The following is an 18,590-nucleotide window of genomic DNA, read 5'->3' as shown; positions in this document are numbered from 1 at the left end:
AAAAAAAAAAAAAAAAATCCAGTTGTGACAAATGTGCACGTGGGCTCCAGGATGAACACCTCCTGAGTCCCTAAAAGGACTCACCATCTGCTCCCTTTTAGGTGAAATGTGTGGGTCTTGGGGAATGTGTTGCCTTTCTGATTTTAATCCTCTTGTCTTTTGTTGTTAAATGGCTTCTATATTATGGAAGCACCCATGTTAGCAGATTCTGATTTTGATTTACTTTTAATCAAAGAAGCAATAGCTTTTTATTTGTCCCTATTGTTGAGACTCTGAGACTCACTTCAAAAGTGATTTGCCTTTTAGGACAGCAGTCAAGACAAGGCTCGGCTGTTAAATATCGCAGGAGAGAGTGGGGGGAGCGTATTTGCTCTGCTGAGGGCTTCCGCACAGATCAGTTCAAGGGTTTCTAAATACTCCAGCTGCTCTTCAAGTTTGTTGTTTGGCCTCCTGTCAATAGGCGCTTGTGCTCATTTTGTGCAGGAGGATTTGCGCAGGAGGAGATGTTGGCATTCGTAACTGCCATTCAGCTAAGTAGTACCACGGTTTCTCTGTTTAGTTTTTGATTTTACAAAAAACCTAAGTTTAACGCTTGGACTTTCCCTTTCTTTCCACAGCCATTTCTATTGCTTCATTGTAAGCTCTGCATATATTATAAGTATTTCTAATTGTATTTGGGCTTTGAAAGTATCTGATGCACTGGGCCACTAGCCTGTTGTCTTGTGTTGCAAATTATAAGGACACATGAGCATAAATGAAAGTAAAGCTTAGGAGCAATTTCAGGCTACAGGGCTTGAGAGCGCAGATGGGCTAGTGAATCTCTTGGGATCCAGTTCAGCAAAACAACTTAGTAGCTAATGAAAACACTGGTGGGGACGGTGGAATGGCTCTTGGTTTGTCCAGTTACTGTAGAACATAATTGATAGCCTGTAAGTCTACAGACCTAGGAAGAAGAAAGAAAGATAAAATTGATTGACAAGTAACTTGTATTTAGGAAAAAATAATTTGCCCCAACATCCCTAGTACTAAGCCCCTTTATCCTTATGTCACTATGTCATATTGATAAATGTGGAAATGTTTTGTAAAACTACGACAAAAAAGTTGTAGACCAAAATGTTGCTTAAAAACTTGAGATAATCTCTCCTTGGGTTGTAGTTACGCTATAGTGTTAAATCTATTTTGGTAACTTGGGAGTCATTTAAGTGGTGGGAAATTTCAGACAGTATTTTTTTCTTCCAAAAATAGGCACAAAGATATGTTAGAATGAGAATTTAAGTTCTTTAATAAACCTTTTCCCACCTGAATGGAATTGTCTGGTTTTGAGACTGACACTAATTGCTGTGGAAACCAGATGGTATTGCGACACTTTAGATTACCGTGTGCCAGTGGGTTTGGCAGTCGTGCAACTGCATTCTTACAATTTCTCCACTTTCACACTTCTTTCTGAAACGTAGGTCTGCAAACAGATCCATCACAGAAACAGACATTTTTATTAAACTGATGAGAATGTAGTAACCCTTCTTCCAGGTCCTGTCACGTTATGTTAGTCTTTACTGTTGGAGTCATCTAGATAATATAATGTGGGGAGGGACTTTACTCAAGCTGTTTTCGTTTGTCACGCCTTTCTCTAAAGAGAAATGCAAAAAAAAAAAAAAAATTCTTGTTTGATCAGACTTTTCATCTTCTTGGTGACCTTCATAGATCTATTAAAAATCACCAACTTGAGGATCAAGTTTGTGAAACTGCATACTTTGGGAGATAACCTTTTGGATTCCAGAATGGAAATCAGAGAGAAGTACTATTATGCAGTTTATGATATGGTGGTTCGAGGAAATTGCTTCTGCTACGGCCATGCCAGCGAATGTGCCCCTGTGGACGGATTCAGTGAAGAAGTGGAGGGAATGGTAAGTAAGCCCTTCGTGCGGCTGGCTGCTTTCACACAGGTGATTCTAATTGAAGCTGGTCTTACCTTAAGCCCTTTACGTTTTCCAGGGGTATTAGTTTTCCAGACTTACATTTAGCCCTTTGCACCATACCGGTGGTTGATTGTTGATTTTCAATTTGAAGAGTTTGTTGGATTATGAGAGTGTATAGACTGCTCATTCCATAGACAATGAATTAACTTTTGGAATGTGTTACTGCAACTGTTGCTAAAGTAGATATTTTAGTTAGCAAGGATTAAAAAGTTGTCTAAATAACAATCGAGTCTGCCTTTACATTAAGGAAGATTAAAAATCACAAGCATTCTGCTTTTTATGCTAGAAGTCAAAAATTTATCTCAGCCCAGAGCAACTGGAAATTTTAACCCAGACCCATGGGATATCATTTTAGGGATCCAGTGGGGTTTGTTTCTATCTTTTTCTTCTAATTTCATTCCTTTTCCACTTTTATGCCATGTTTGCAAATTATGTACTTTTAAAATTTGGGATTTGGGTGATTTGCTAAATGGGTAATGTATTCTACCAATTTCTAGGAGAGTTCTTATAGACCCAGAGGATTTTAAAGGTGGATAGGACTTACGAGATCTACTAAATCAACTACCCTTAATAGAAGAAACCAAGGATTAATTTGCTAAAGCGCCCTAAGTAAATGAGCAGCAGGTGGGAATCAGAGCTCTGGGTTCCTTCCACTAAGCTGTGGACCTCCCTACTTGACGAAGGGTGTGCCTTGCTTACTTGCTGTTGCCTTTTCAAAGATTGCTAGTCCTTGTCCAAGAAAGTGTAGCACTGAATGTATTCAGCTCTTTTGAAACTTCTGTCTTCCCTTTATTCCAGTTAGAACTTCTGCTGCATAATAAACAAAGTTGAATTTTTAACAGAGCCTGAAGGGACAGAAGTGTCTCTTTAGTCTTACTGGTACTCTCTCAGAGAATGCCAGGTAGATTATATTTCCTTTACCGTGTAACACATCTGTGTAGCTGAAGTCTTGGCACTGTCATGGGTCTCACAGTACATACGGTTTATTCAGACACCAGAGGGGTTTGTGCTATGTGCTTTGGAACTGGCTTTCAGTTTATGTAAAACCGCCTGGTAATGAGAGGATTTCGGTCTCCTGCTAACTGCGCTCGTGTGAAGATGGGTCCAGGATGGACCTGTCTGTCCTGTTCCTGAATTCCATTCCATAGAAACTAGTGTTGAGGTGAGGTGGCCATGTACCTGCATGTTTGGCGGACTGAAATACTGTAATTTATCCGTCATTTATATGCCTCAAGTCTTAAGTGCACCTTACAGTGACCCAATGCAAAATACTGCATCATGGGCCCTTTATCAAGCAAATTAATTTGTATCTTTTTCTGAGATTTTATATTTCCTTGCTTAAAAGGAAAAAAAATGTGGTAAATGGTTAACTTTTAAAATTTTATTTTCGTTGAAAAATTTCTAAGTGCTGCGCCTGAAGTAAAAAACAAAATAGGATAAATAAACAAAAATATTTTAAAGGAAATGGTTTTCTGGCCTAGTGGTAAAACTTGCAGTATTGTGAGTTAGTTCCCAGGTTAAATGTGTGCATTTAGTTCTGCATTATATTCAATAACTTTTGTAGTTTTCTATTACAATAGATTTTTTACTCTTAAGTAACTTTTTTTTAATCTGAAGTAACTAATTTTGTTCATCTGGGTTCTTTTCTTTTTTTTGAGACAGGGTCTCACTCTGTCACCCAGGCTAGAGTACATGGGTGCCATTATAGTTCACTGCAGCCTAGAACTCCTGGGCTCAAGCAATTCCCCCACCTCAGCCTCCCAAGTAGCTAGGACTAAAGCATGCACCACCACACCCAGCAAATTAAAAAAAAAAAAAATTTATTTTTAGAGACAGAGTCTCCCTATGTTGCCCAGGCTGGTCTTGAACTCCTGGCCTGAAGTTATCCTCTCTCTTTGGCCTCCCAAAGTGCTGAGATTACAGGCGTGAGCCACCTCACCCAGCCCTGGGTTCTTTTCATAGCTACTCAATGAAGTATTTATTGCACATCCATTATATAATAGGAACTACTCTAGAGACGGGGCGTATAGCAGTCAACAAGACAGAACTCACTGGAGGGAGGGAGAAGATAAAAACAAAGAACTATGCAGTGATCTAGAAATTAGTATGAAAAAGGGTTTTATATTTTCAATTGATTGTGGAGAAAAATTGGCCATTAGTATATCTCTTACTTTGCTCTTTCCTGTTTTTGTAACTTTCAAGGTACATGGACATTGCATGTGCAGGCATAATACCAAGGGCTTAAACTGCGAACTATGCATGGATTTCTACCATGACTTACCTTGGAGACCCGCTGAAGGTCGAAATAGCAACGCCTGTAAAAGTAAGTCTCTTTCGAAGGGACGGTTTGAATCACCTAGGACTCCAGTATCCATTTTCTGATTAGAGGTGCTATAATAATACACTATGTTGCAGAGGGAAGAAAAGGTACTCCCTCTTTCCCAGTTTTACCCTGATACTCCTAGGAGACCAACAACATCCACTGAATTAAATTAATAAATATTTACTGAGCAGCACATATGTATCTGGCACCTGTTGTCCTTGACCTTGTACTTGTTCTTAAGACAAGATGACCCTGACAGAAAATGGAGGAAAAATATGGCATGGTAGTTCGTTAAGGTCTAAGATACGGAGTAGAGTCTTCGGCCTTGTTTCCATGCCAGGCCAGCTGCAGCCTCTGGCGTACCTCCACCCGTCCACCCAGGGCTGTTCTCTGGGCAGAGCTGTAGCGTGAAACACCACCACCACTCCCCGCTGCACACCCAGCGATTCTGACACACACACACCTCCTCCCCTTCAACAGCATGCCTGCCTCTGCCCCCGCCGAGAAGGACTGTTCTAGCAGTTCAGAAACCAGTGCCAGCTGGAGTGGTCAAGCCTTTGTTAGTATGCAGAGTGCAGCTGGCCCTTAATGGACACCTACAGTTGCTTAGGTAGAGAAAAGAAAGGCAGGAGGGAGGAAGGAAAGTGGGAGGGAGCCCAGATAAGAACAGATGTGAAGCAGAAGGCTGCGAGGACATTCTTAAGACCACCACAGAGTGTGTGGCTGGGAGTGATTCCGAGGTTTAGTTCAGCCAGTGTGTTGCAGCAGTACTTTGCCGGGCAGCGAGGATCCGCCAGTGGGTCAGACGCAGTCCCCTTCTGCAGGGTGCTGTTGCCACGGGGAGACAGACGAGGCCGGAAGGCTGGAGTGTGAACCCCAGGAGGGCCAGACTGGGTCAGACTGCGTTGTGAGAAGATGAGGAATTGGCGTGGGTTGTTGAGCCTGAGAGTGAGATGAGCAAAGCTGGGTCGCACCAAGATGACTCTGCCAAACGGGCTAGTGGAGGGAAATTCTGCACCCAAGGAGGCCAGCTAGGTGCTATGAAACAGACCTGAATTTGCTACTAGATCCCGGCCTGGTGTGGGGACGGGAATGGAAGGAGGGAATCAGTCCTTCATGCCATGCTTCTCAAGGCAGGGAGCCCAAACTGGCTTTCCCAGGGACGCATCACCTGGCAGGTCCTTCGGCACCCTGTCCTTCCATCCAGTCCCGCCCTGAGTGGGACCCAAAAGCATCCTTGATGGAATGGCAGTCTTCCCTCTGTCGTAAGCTTCCAAGGGGACTTTCCCCTCGGGTTTTCCACTTCTTATAGCCCATTCTCTTCCAAGGAAGGCAGATAACTGTGTTCAGTTCATAAAGTTCACATCTTTAAGGTTCCTAACCTGCTTTTGGGCTTAAATCAATATCCTCAGTGGATTTGTAGTTTTTCACCAGGAATGCCTTCTTGTTGACTACTGTTTGCCTGAACTTAGTCCCTGATTTCCTCAGTGAGCTTCCTTCCCACCACCCCCATCCTCCGCTGGTCCATGGATTTAAAAGGCTTTTCTTGCCTTTGGTCTCGTCCTGCAGAGTGTAACTGCAACGAACATTCCAGCTCATGCCACTTCGACATGGCCGTTTACCTGGCCACTGGGAACGTCAGCGGAGGCGTGTGTGATGACTGTCAGCACAACACCATGGGGCGCAACTGCGAGCAGTGCAAACCGTTTTACTACCAGCACCCGGAGAGGGACGTCCGAGATCCTCATCTCTGTGAACGTATGTTGAGAAATGTCACCATAAGGGACCTACTTCAGGTTGCCTTTCATATCGAATAGTCTGTAGTAAAATCCTTCTCTGAGAGCTCACAGTGTGAGTGGCAGACCCAGCATTGGTGCTTTAATTGCTGTCTGGGATGCTGGGAGTGGAATTTATTGGTAGTCACGCCACCTTTAGTCTATTTTTATGAGATTCGGAGGGATGAAGGGAACATATGTATTATGTTTATGTACAGATACATTGTGTTTCCTGCTGCTTTTAACCTGGTGCTTTTCCTTCTTAGAATGTACATGTGACCCAGCCGGTTCTCAGAATGAGGGAATTTGTGACAGCTATACTGATTTTTCTGCTGGTCTCATTGCTGGGCAGTGTCGGTGTAAATTATACGTGGAAGGAGAACATTGTGATGTGTGCAAAGAGGGCTTCTATGACTTAAGTGCTGAGGATCCATTTGGTTGTAAATGTGAGTCCATTTGCTAAAAAGCTTGGGAATTCTCCTGTGTGCATAATTCCCATTTTCCTTTGTAACTCTAAAGCCAAACTACTACTGTGGACTCACTTGGTTTGTGTTTCTTTACTTCATTTTTGTCTTTAATAAAGCTTGTGCTTGCAATCCTCTGGGAACAATTCCTGGCGGGAATCCTTGCGATTCTGAGACAGGTCACTGCTACTGCAAGCGTCTGGTGACAGGACAGCGCTGTGACCAGTGTCTGGTAGGTAAATCCTCATTACATGGGATGGGTAGTTTGTGAATGTGACATTTTTTTTTTTTCATTTTTAGAGAAGAAATCGTCTCATTCTGTCACCCAGGCTGGAGTGCAGTGGCATGATCACTGCTCACTGCAGCCTCGAACTTCTGGACTCAAGTGATCCTCCTGCCTCAGCCTCCCAAGTAGCTGGGACTGCAGGCGTGTGCCACCGTGCCTGGCTAATTTTTAAATTTTTTGTACAGATGGGGTCTCACTATGTTGCTCAGGCTGGTCTCAAAGCAATCCTCCTGCCTAGGCCTCCCAAAGTGCTGGGATTACAGGCGTGAGCATACTCAGGCACCTGGCCTGAGTATGGCATGTTTTAATAGAGAAGGTTTTTCACCATTGTAGCTTCTCCCATTGCCTTTATATATAAGTGTAAAAGACATGAGTAGACAATTCACAAAATAGGAATTACTAATGAATAATTTCACAAGATGTTCGCCGTCACTGTTAGAATTGTAAAAATGAAACCACACTGAAATACCACTTTTACAGACAAAATTAGCAAAAAGTTTTAAAAATGGAAATGCTTACTATTAGGATTTAATGAGGTGCTGGTACTTCTTGGCTGCTGGTGGAAATGCAAATTGGTTCATACTGTGAAAAGCATCTTGGAGATATGTGTCAGTAGCCTGTAGAAATGTGCATACCCTTTGACCTAGTAATCCCACTTCTGGGAATCTATCCTAATGAAATAATCAGATAACTAGACAAAGATGTATTCACAAGACTCATTGCATCTTTTATAATCATAGCAAAAGACTTGGAAGCAATAGTGGGAAAACAGTTAAGTAAATTTGGGGGCTTCTATACTATGTAGTATTTATAACAGTTGCCATTGAAAATGACAGTAACATGAGGAAATGTTCATGCTATTATTAAAAGAAAAAAAACAGGATGTGAATAGTATTTTGATTACATAGGAAAAAAATCATCAAGAAAAAATCTAGAGGGAAATACACCAAAAAGTTCACTGTAATGATTCGGAGTAGAATAATTATGGGAGTAGTTTAAAAAATTCTGTATCTTTTGTAACATTCCTGTATTGCTTTTATAATTTAGGAGGGATCCTCTGGCCCCAAATCATGTCTGTAACCACTGAATATATATGTTTATATATAATCCTGATAGGTTTGTAAAGTAGATTTTTGGAAGTCTGATGTAAATTGGTGAACCTCTTTTTATCTGCTCATTTTTGAGGTGCAAAAGCAGTTGATATAGATACTGTCCCATTTTTTATTTCCATCTCTGACACTCCCAAGACTCGGTGATTTCCTTACCTTTCTGTCGTGAGAATAGTCCTAGCTGTATGCTACGTTTCCACATTCCATATTGAAGGGCTCTCCGTATGAGATTTATGAGAGACAGAACTGAAGGAAAATTTAGAGTCCTGCCAAATATTCACCATAACTCTCCTACTGCCAGAGTAACTCTAATGAAGAAAATTGGTATTTTTACTGCTTGCTCATATGAATTGCTGGATGAAGGTTATTTGTAGGGCAAAGGAGCTAGTTTGTGGTCTGGTGCTATCACGCGATTATGTATAACCCTATGAGTCTAGTGAGCCACAGCTTAGCTTTCTTTATTTCGGGAATACTCCTTCCTTTTGTTGGCTTTCTGCTTTCATGGTAAAAATGAGCTTTTGGTGGAACAACCAAAACACGCCTTAACTTGTTCCTTGCTGAGTCTATTGTGTAATTACAGGAACCCACCTTTAGATGTTTAATCTTTTGTTCTGCAGCCAGAGTATTGGGGCTTGAGCAACGATTTGGATGGATGTCGACCTTGTGACTGTGACCTGGGGGGAGCATTGAACAATAGGTGAGTGGAGCTTCACTTATGTTCTTGGACTCAGTCACCGGTGAAAGTCATGACTTCTAGGAAAACGATGACATTCGTTTGTCTCTCAAGAAGATATGTGATATGCAAACATTGAAAGTTTGTACATATCTCCATGGACTAGGTTCCCAATGATGGAACTGGTAAGTCAATGTACATGAATATTTTTAATAGAGAATGTCAGATTGTTCCAGACAGATCGAGCCCGTTTATTTTCCTACCAGTTACCTAAGTACCTTTTCCCTCATCCCCCACAGCATTTGGTATCATCGAACATTTTATTTTTCACCAGTCAAAAAAAAATAGAAAATGGACTCACATTTTGATTCGTGTAGAGAATCTTTTCACTTTCTTTTTTGTTTTTTTGTGACTTTCAAGTCCATTAATAAAAATTATTAATATGTATAACAATGTTTAGTTACTTAAATGTGCCAATATTCCTTGAATAGAAGAAACATGAAGTTTTACCAGAAATTGTTACAACATACACATCTGGCAAGATGTGAAATCTGTGGAAGTTTAATTAACTACCTTGGAGTCAGGGAGAATTTGGGTCTGTTACTGGATCAGAGTCAGAACATCTGGTAAAAATAGTGTAAGTGACTGCTGAGAGAAGAGACAGATGTTTCCCTGTGGCCTTGAATCTTCCCAGGGAGAACACGCTAATTTCATTCAGCAAGCTTCATGGACTCAAAAATTGACTCTCTTACAAGATTATTTCCCAACACCATAATAGTCTGCCGGGAAGGCATGAGAGTTTCAACAGCAAGAACATGTTCTCCTTGTCCTCTTTATTTGGGTTTGTTCTGTTCCAGAACGTGCAGTGGACTCAGTACAGCATGTAGCCGCTGAAACTCCAGAGTGAATTTCTGTTCTTAGAAAACGTCCAGAGAGGGGGAAGCTGGGATGATAAAAGCAGAGGAGAAAGACAAACAGCTGTCTGCTTAAGTCACTTTTTGACTTTCCTTTGTGACTCCCAGAACACATGTTGAATCCTTTAGTAATTGATTCCTCAGTTCGAAGCTGTCATCACTCCTAAAGTCCTTCTTGATGAGATGAAAGCAGCATATGTAATTCTCCAAATTATGTCATAAACTCAGGAATGTCCTACGTTCCTTTACCCTAAGTGGTTTCTATGCTACTCTCCCTTCGTCTTTTCCTCTATTCCACACACTTCCTGCCTGTCTCCACCCACACACAGCCCTTGGCCTGGGCTCAAATCTATCCTGCAAAGATTTGTAAAAAACCAGAATGTGTTCATCAGGAGAATGTGTGAAGCCAAATTTTCTGGCAAAGATTTTAGAGCGGGTAATCATCTGATCTTTCTAGCATGATTGACGAGATGCCGTGTCTTTGGGAATCATAGTGGGGCGGGGAACAACCTGTAAAGAGCCCTCTGGTCCTGCGACTCAGCAGTGTTTCATGGTGATCCTCTTTGAAGTTGTTTCCCCCCAAAAGGAATTTCTCCAGGAGTCCCCTAGGCCAGGTCTCCTGAAACACTGATTCTGCTGGGAGAATGTGTTGCATAGACAGCACTCGAGAAATATTTGCCGGATAATTGATTTGTTGCAGCTACTCCTAAGTATCTTTCGCCTGATGGTATGCCTTTGCTTGGCCTTGGACACACAGTAGGTATTGAATAAATGCTGATCGAGTAAAAGAATATTAAGAAACAAAAGATTTTTAACATGTTGCAAACTAAATATGCTCTCCTTAGCAGAGGCAATCTCTAAATGTGATCCCAGACACTCCTTAGTTACTTTGGCCCGAGACAAAATTGAATATAAAAATCACTGGAAGTGGAAAAGGTTTTAAGATGTTTTGTATAATGAGCTGAATGGATTTTTGATAGTACCACAAATGTTTAATAATCTGTGTCTATTATGTTGACGGCTAATCTGAACTTTCGAATATTTAAGAAGTAAGACCTAAGTAATTTAAATAATGTAACTGAAGCCAGGTTAACAAAATTTTGCCTGGTATTAATAGATTCCCTGCTTTAATGCATATGATTTAGTGGCAATAAGAATTAATGGCAGTGGTGGCTAGGTACATGCTACCTGTAAATGTTTAAAAACATTGAAAAATATAAACATCTTTACAGCGTCCTTCAAAATTATTTCATCAATTAAATTGAGGACTTTCATGTCTGGCTTGAAGGACACCACTTCTTTGAACTTTCTATACTGAAGCCCCCAACCCTCCCTTGATGTTTTAACAACACATTACTTGTGCATCTCTTTTAGCACTTATTTTATTCTGCCTTGTATTACAGTTGTTTGTATCTTAAAAGGTCTCTTTGGACAGGGATTGTGTCTTATATGTTTTTGCAACTCCCTTGGCACTTAACACAGTGGACTTTGTAGGTGCTTAGTAAATGAGAGACTGAAATTTATTGTACTTTGAAACCAGAGCAGAAGTTAATAGACATTTTAAATCAGTGTATTGAGTGATTATGATGTGTACCTAACCCTTTATTGCTTATGGTCATGTGTCGCCTAATATTTTGGTCAGTGATGGACCACATATACAATGGTGGTCCAATACTATATTTGTACTGCACCTTTTCTACGTTTAGATGTGGTTAAGTACACAAGTATTTACCCCATTGTGTTCCAATTGCCTACAGTGTTTAGTGCAGTAACATACAAGTGTGTAGTCTAAGAGGAATAGGCTATACCATCTGGGTTTGTGTAAGCACACCCTAGGATGTTTACAGGACGACGGAACCACCTAATGGCATGTTTCTCAGAACATATCCTTGTTAAGTGACACACGACTGTACTATGACAGCAGAACATGATGGGATTATGGAGCACAGTTCCTACCTGTTGGAAACTGTCCTAGTTGGGGGTGTGGGAGACACTACCCTGGCAAAAGTGAATGGTGCTGACTGAACACAGAGTTTGGTTATTATCAATGAAGGCTTTTATCCTTTAATATATTTCTGCCTAATTCCTTAGTAATAAAGTTAAAATTCCAAAGTATTTTCCCTGCTCATCACTATTTTTATTTTTGATTTTTTTTATCTTTAATCCTGTGACAGATTATGCTCATCACTATTTAAATGAAATAGAATTTTTCTTCCAACCAGATTTTTAAATGCTATTAATTTCTATATTGATGAGAAATCCATGTTTTTAAGAAATAATACTGGCCTTTGCCTGTTAAGAAAACATAGGACCTGTTTTAGTTTTGTATTGCTGCCATAACAAATTATAATTTAGTGGCTTAAAAAAACATACATTTATTAGGTCATAGTTCTCCATGTCAGACACAGTCTCTCTGGACTAAAATTAAGGTGTTTGGAGGGCTGCAGTGCTTTCTGAAGGCTCTGGGGGGAACCCGTGTCTGGCTCATTCAGGTGGTTGGCAGAATTCAGTTCCTTGTTGTCGTAGGCTGAGTGTCCTGTCTTCTCGCTGTCAGCTGAGGGCCATTCCCAGCCCTTGGAGGCTGCCCGTGTTCCTTGGTTCATGGCCCCCTCCCTCCCTCCATCCTCAAAGCCAGCAATGGTGGGTCAGAGCCTTCTCATGTCGCAGCTCTCTGGCCCGCTTTAAGATAATCCAGGGTAACCTCTCTATCTCAAGGGCCTTACCCCTAGCCACATCTGCAAACTCCCTTTTGCCCTGTGGGATGACATACCCACAGATTCCCGGGATGAGGATGTGGACATCTTTGGGGGCTGTGATTCTGCCCCCCACGGGGCCTTATTTATTTTATGTCATTATTCTACCTTGTTCAATGAATTGAATCTCTTACCTAGTTTACAGGGAAGTTTGCGGAGGGAACATATAAAGTTGTTGTAAAGTTTGTACCATTTCTATCAGATGTGATTTTTACTTGAACACAGGAAAGATGAATTACATGTAGTAAATCTTGGGTCTCACTGTGGAGAAGGTAGGATTTGTGCCTGCGTTCTGAAAGCTGAGTGAAATCTGAAAAGTGTAACCGGTGGACAGGGGAGGGCCTTCTAGCTGGGAGGAGGAGAGCAGGTAAGGCACAGAGCTGGGAATGGCTGTGGCAGGGTCAAGATCTGCTCCCCGGCCGTCTCTGCTCACATTCCTCCATCGCCCTCTTCGTTCGTCATTCCTGCCCTCTCTCTGCCGGTCAAGTCCTCGCCAAGCCTCTTTCACGAAGCCTTCTTCGGTCTCCTCAGACGCATCGTGTCTTCCTCTGCTCCCATAGTGCTCTGCTCACAGCTCTGCGTAGGTTCTTACTGCATTTTGATTTGTTGTCTTGGTTAATTGCTTCATTGTAAGTTTTTTAGGACAGAGACTATTTTTGTTCCCATTTCTCTTTCCCCATATCACTTAGCCAGAAATAATATCAAGGAAGTAAGAATGTATTCAGAAGAAAGTTGACAACGGACTAAAATGCGGGGCTACCTGCAGCAGGAAGCACGCTGCCAGGGCCAGTGTTTGCTCAGCAAACATTTGTCGAAGAGTCTGAGGAGTATGGCTCGTAGGAAAGCAAAGGGCGGGCACCACAAAGAGAAGCGATTGTTTTCAGAGGATGAGTTATGGAGGCATCGTGACTTGATAGAGTAAGATAAGAACGATCGATCGTGGGTTTTTGCAAGAGGACGAAAGCAGCGCTGTGGGAGGTTGGTGGGGCGGCGGGCGGTAGAGTTTGGGAGGACGGTTTGGGAGGTTGCTACAGTAACAGGTATGGGGCGATGACTCCCTGCACTGAGATTGTGGCAGTAACAATGGGAGGAAGCCACTAAGTCGAGAAACATTTTGAAATAAGACTTGAATATCGGGATAAAGGAAAGAGAAGGTCATGTCTCACCTACACTATGAGAAGAATTTTAAATCTGCTGACAGAAATAGCAGAGCTGAAGATAAGAAGCCAGCGTGAGAGGTGACAAGCAGTTTGGGACGAGGTGGATTAGAAATAACTGCTGGGCAGTCCGTGGAAATGTCCTGGTGATAGCTGGGCATGTAGAACCAGAGCACAGCTGAAGACTGGGTGCTGCAAGCTGTAGGGGTGCAGGCCGTCTGCATAGTGGAGTCACGAAGGAGTCAGGGTTGAACTGGAGCCATGCCCGTCAGTGACGACCGCTCAAGTCTGCGGACACACACACTCGTGATTGGCAGGGCTGATGTTAAGCGAATATGCACGTGATCAGGCTCTCATGGAGCTCCCTGTTTAGAATTGAGTCTGCCCAGTATTTTTATCCTCACCTTCATTTGCTTGTCCTCTAATACATGCATGCGAAGGATCTAGTTGTTTTCTTCTCCCGTGGTTCATGTTTTGAACATTTGTTTCCTCAGTAAACATCTGCTGGGGGAGCAAGAAAGATTTTCCTTTGTCCATATGATGTAATGTCTCATGCCTGAATTTCTGAAAATGGCTTTTGCTGGTGGACTGTGCCAAAAGAGAGCTAGGTCCTAATTGGAACAAGCCTTCCTCTCCTGGGAATTGGCTATGGGATGTTAAGAATTCCTATTCCTGTAGGGTAATGACATGATGGACAGGAAGAGGACTTCAGCTGGACCGTGACAGGGCTGTTCGGGTCATTTTCAGTAAACCTCTGAGTGTTAAGTCTTCCTGTGAGTTACAACTTGCTTTAGGTGCTTGGTTTAAACTTTGGGATGAGGAGAAAAAAAAAAGAAAGAACTCTGGGAATGAGTTTAAAGTAACAATTCCAAACCTCAGTCTGTCTTTCAATGAAGTAAAAATGGATGCATGTAATTAATTCCAGTTTTACTTTGTATACAAAATCATAATACTAAAGAAAAAGACAAAGAGAAATATAAGCTGGCAACAAAATGAAGACACTGTAGTTTATCCAGATGCCTTTATTACCTCAAACAGTAATGTTTAATTTTTTTGAAATAATTTCCACATTAAATCTCTTATTTTTATTTTTTCTATTTTTTATTCATAACACATATCCTTCATGCATTTATTTGTTGAACGTGGTGTGCAAAGCATCAGGCTCAGGGTGGGGCAGGACACAGTGGAGTGACAGAAGTGAGTCAGGCACAGTCTGGGCACTCGAGGAGTGTACAGTCTAGTAGGGTTTTGATATATCTGTCAGTAATTATGCTACAAGGGAGAAAGCGATAAATATCTTAAGGATAATACAGATAAGGAACAACTGAGGCCTCAGAAAGTGCCACTTGAGGATGGTAGAGGGCGGGAAGTGAACAGGGCTTCATGAAAGGAGTGCAAGTTGAGCCAGGCTTTGAAAAATTAGTAGGATGTGAAGACCCACTGTCTCAACTTTAATGAGCATCTTCTATGTGACAAGCTTTTCTGTAGATGCCGGGAATACAGGAGACATTGTTTCTCCCTCAGGGAGGTGGCGGCATGAAGGAGAAGGGAGATTTTTTTATGGAGTGGGGGGGGTGGTCAGGAAATGCCACAGCAGGGGTTGTTTGTGAGCTGAATCTTGGAAGAAGCCGATCTCTGGGGTGGGTAAGGGAGAAGGGCACTCCAGGCCCCAGGAACAACACAAGCCAAAGGGAAGGAGTCAAGAATCGCCCTAGTGAATTTGAGAAACTGCACGTAGTTCACATGGTCGGAGAGGTCTGGGGAGAGACGAGGCTGGGAAGGTGGAGAAGGGCCGGGTGCACCTCCCCAAGGCCATTGTGCCAGGAAGTGAAATGGTTGATGCGTCTTAGGAAGGTCACCTGGGTAACCTGTGCGGAGGGTCACAGTTTGGGTTGAGAAGTTGATAAGACCAGCGACAAGGATACAATGAGAAGTGAATGACAGAGAGGTAAGGTATAGCATAGCCAGTGGAAAAGGGGAAGAGATACACACAAATGTAGAGTGAAACCACAGAATTTGGCTCCTGAATGGGGTGTGAAGGAAGAATCCAGAGAATAACTTTGAAGTTTCTGACTTGGTTGACTCAGTGGGTGGTGGTGCTTTCGCTCCATTAGAGAACAGCCGAGTTGGACATGTCCTTCAGGGAGTTGGATATTTGAGCCTAAGGCCCAGGAAAAGGGTTGTAGTTGGAAGTAAAACAAAAGGTATAAGATGCAAAGCAAGAAAATTTGTGATGTCTACAGAAAACTTCAACATGGTATGGGTGGAGTATAAGCCAGAAGAAGACAAGGAGGGTAAAACTGGAAAGATCAGGTCTCAGAGATGTTTCCTTGTCATGCTTTGGAGTTTGGGGTTGCAGATGACCTTTGGACAACACAGGTTTGAACTGCATGGGCCCACTTATATACGAATTTTTTCCAACCAAACGTGGATTGAAAATGCAGTATTTGCAGGATTCAAAACCCACCTGTACAGAGGGTTAACTTTTCCTATATGTGGGTTCTACAGGGTCAACTACAGGACTTGAGTATGCTTGGATTTTGGTCTACATGGGGGACTTGGAACCAATCTCCCTGCATATACCGAGGGATGACTATAGTTCATAGGCACTATTTTTCCACTTTTATTTTCTGAAAGAAATAAGAAGCCACATAGATATTTTGCCCCATCTAACATTTCGTGGCAGACATAGAGCTGCTTCCAGTGGGTTGACTGGTATGTCTGGTGACTGCAGCTCACCCGGCCCCTCTTCCTTCCAGCTGCTCTGCCGAGTCAGGCCAGTGCTCGTGTCGGCCTCACATGATCGGACGGCAGTGCAACGAAGTGGAATCTGGTTACTACTTTACCACCTTGGACCACTACCTCTATGAAGCAGAAGAAGCTAACCTGGGGCCTGTAAGTAGGTGGGGAGTGCTTGGCAGGTTGGTAAAGCAGCATTTTGGGGGCCTGTAATGGCATATACGTGTTTTGTAAAGAGGCCGTTTCAGAGGCATTCTTGCAGCTTTTGTGAGTGAGCACAAATTAAGGATCAGTGTCATGCCTTCTTGAAAATAGTCATATTTTCGTACTTCTGGTAAATCTGTAGCTCAGAAATAGACTTTGGAGCATTCACTAATAAACGAAGCTTTCAATTGGTTTAAGAAATTTGTTTCCCTGGTCACCTAGTGGTTAGGAAAAAAAGAAAAGAAATTTGTCTTTACAAGAAAAAAATTTCTCTATTCGTGCTCCAAAGTTATTGTTGATCTAACATGGTAAATACTCAGGCAAGAATACTATTTCACTTGTCATCCCTAAGTCTGGTGACTTGAAGTGTATGTGTGGCACTTCGGCTGGGATGGCTGAAACAGCCTGAGGCTGGCTGGGCACTCCTGTGCACGTGACCTCTCCAAGCAGCTCTCTTGAGCTTCCTTACAGCATGGAGGAGTCAGGAATAGTGAGACTTCCTACCCAGCTTCTGGCTTCCAAGAAGGAGGAAATGGAAGCTGCCCAGTCTCTTAAAGCCTGGGCACAGAAGTCCCAGAATGTCATTTCCTCACATTCTGTTGATCACAAGGCCAGCCCACATTCATGGAGACGATAACATAGGTTGCACCTCTTAATGGGTAAAGCTGCACACAGATACATACAGGGAATGAAGGAATTGATAGCTGCTCTTTGGAGATGACCAACCACAGATATAGTATAATAAAATGGTGAACAATTAATCAGAATTAACTCATCAGTAGTGAACATTCATTGTCATATCAAGTTTCTTTGCTTGTACTTGGAGGCTGAAACTAATGCCAATGAGAAAGACAGAAATAAATCCACTGGATATCGGACTAGCCTTGTAGAGACTCTGGGAAGTACTTCCTCACTCCTAGGCTTGCTTATAATAGCACTTAGGATGTTCTCTTTCCTTCCTTTATGCTTATTCTCCTGGTTATATCACATAAGGTATATCCCAAGGCTTTGAGTCCCATCTCCAATGTCCTAAGACTATTCCAACCGCAAAACCAAAAAGAAACTAATTTCCTGTTTATCAAAAAGTTTTTACAGTCTATTGGGGAAAATGTGACTGTAAAAAATAGATATGATATCGACAGTTCTTTGGGTGACTTTGAATTTGACTGTTCAATGTAATTGAATTCCATTTCAAACAAAGCATAACTCCTGTTGCCCTTGCCCTCAGGGGGTCAGCATAGTGGAACGGCAGTACATCCAGGACCGGACGCCCTCCTGGACTGGGGCTGGCTTTGTCCGAGTGCCTGAAGGGGCTTATCTGGAGTTTTTCATTGACAACATACCATATTCCATGGAGTATGACATCCTAATTCGCTATGAGCCACAGGTAAAAAAAAAAAAAAAAAAAAAAAAAAACAAAAAAAACCCTCAGTGGGCTGGTGACAGAGGGAGGGGAGGGGGGTACTTCTAACAAGCCCTGTATATTAAGGTTGCGCTGGAATAGATCAGCCTCTGACTTTCTAACTTCCTCCGGAACTTAAAGTGTAACTTTTTTCTTCTGGAATCCAGTTTCTCGAATATTAAGTGATCTCTTGTTAGGCACTTGGCCTTGCTGAGGACTGTGTGGCGATGAGAATGTATCTGATCTCCCACCCCCTCCCCCACAGGCTGGCTGCCCAGTGACAGACACAAAGCCCTAAATGTAAGGAAAGGCTGAAGGTGACAGCGTAACAGCAGAAAGATGTTCACACTTGCCAGGATGAGCCAGGGCTACGGTCATAGAGAATCAGGTCTAGGCCTTAAAGCGTGGATCGAATTGTGATAGACCAGCACAAAAGGAAGTGAGGAATAGTGTGAGCAGAGGAGAGGGGAGAGTTTTTTGAGAATCGTTCCACAGAGCTAGACAAGGGATATGATAGGAGATGCTGTTAGCAGAAATGCTAGGACCAGGAAAGGAATTTGCACTCTATTCACAGGAAGCTATTGGAGGATTTTGAGCAGGGCACTGTCATTATCCAAGCTGCTTTAAAGTGGACTGGAAGGGCCATTGGGAAGAGAGAGAACAGTCAGGAGGTGTTTCAGTGTCTGGGGGAGAAAGGATTAGGGCCGTGACGGGGGGCGGCAGAGGACGTGGTAAAGAGGGAAGGGAAGGGCGGCTGTGTGTTTTCCATTTCAGCTTGGCATATGACTGATTCGGAGAGGTCTTTATAAACAGGC

The 18,590-nt window shown here is 42.5% G+C and overlaps 1 protein-coding gene across 1 annotated transcript in view; it reads left to right on the top strand.

Moving 5' to 3' along the window:
- LAMB1 (laminin, beta 1) overlaps positions 1–18,590 on the top strand; it is a 68,802-nt gene that overhangs the window by 15,769 nt on the left and 34,443 nt on the right. Inside the window, exons 7-14 of the mRNA XM_012650327.1 lie at positions 1,702–1,904; positions 4,179–4,299; positions 5,869–6,057; positions 6,341–6,520; positions 6,658–6,770; positions 8,551–8,630; positions 16,190–16,325; positions 17,602–17,760. Coding sequence (XP_012505781.1) covers positions 1,702–1,904; positions 4,179–4,299; positions 5,869–6,057; positions 6,341–6,520; positions 6,658–6,770; positions 8,551–8,630; positions 16,190–16,325; positions 17,602–17,760 — 1,181 coding nt within the window. The remainder of the gene's footprint in view (positions 1–1,701; positions 1,905–4,178; positions 4,300–5,868; positions 6,058–6,340; positions 6,521–6,657; positions 6,771–8,550; positions 8,631–16,189; positions 16,326–17,601; positions 17,761–18,590) is intronic.

This window comes from Propithecus coquereli, unplaced genomic scaffold (genome assembly GCF_000956105.1).
Source record: "Propithecus coquereli isolate 6110/MARCELLA unplaced genomic scaffold, Pcoq_1.0 Scaffold32, whole genome shotgun sequence".
Classification (NCBI taxonomy): Eukaryota; Metazoa; Chordata; class Mammalia; order Primates; family Indriidae; genus Propithecus; species Propithecus coquereli.
This window is presented reverse-complemented; position numbering and strand designations above follow the sequence as displayed.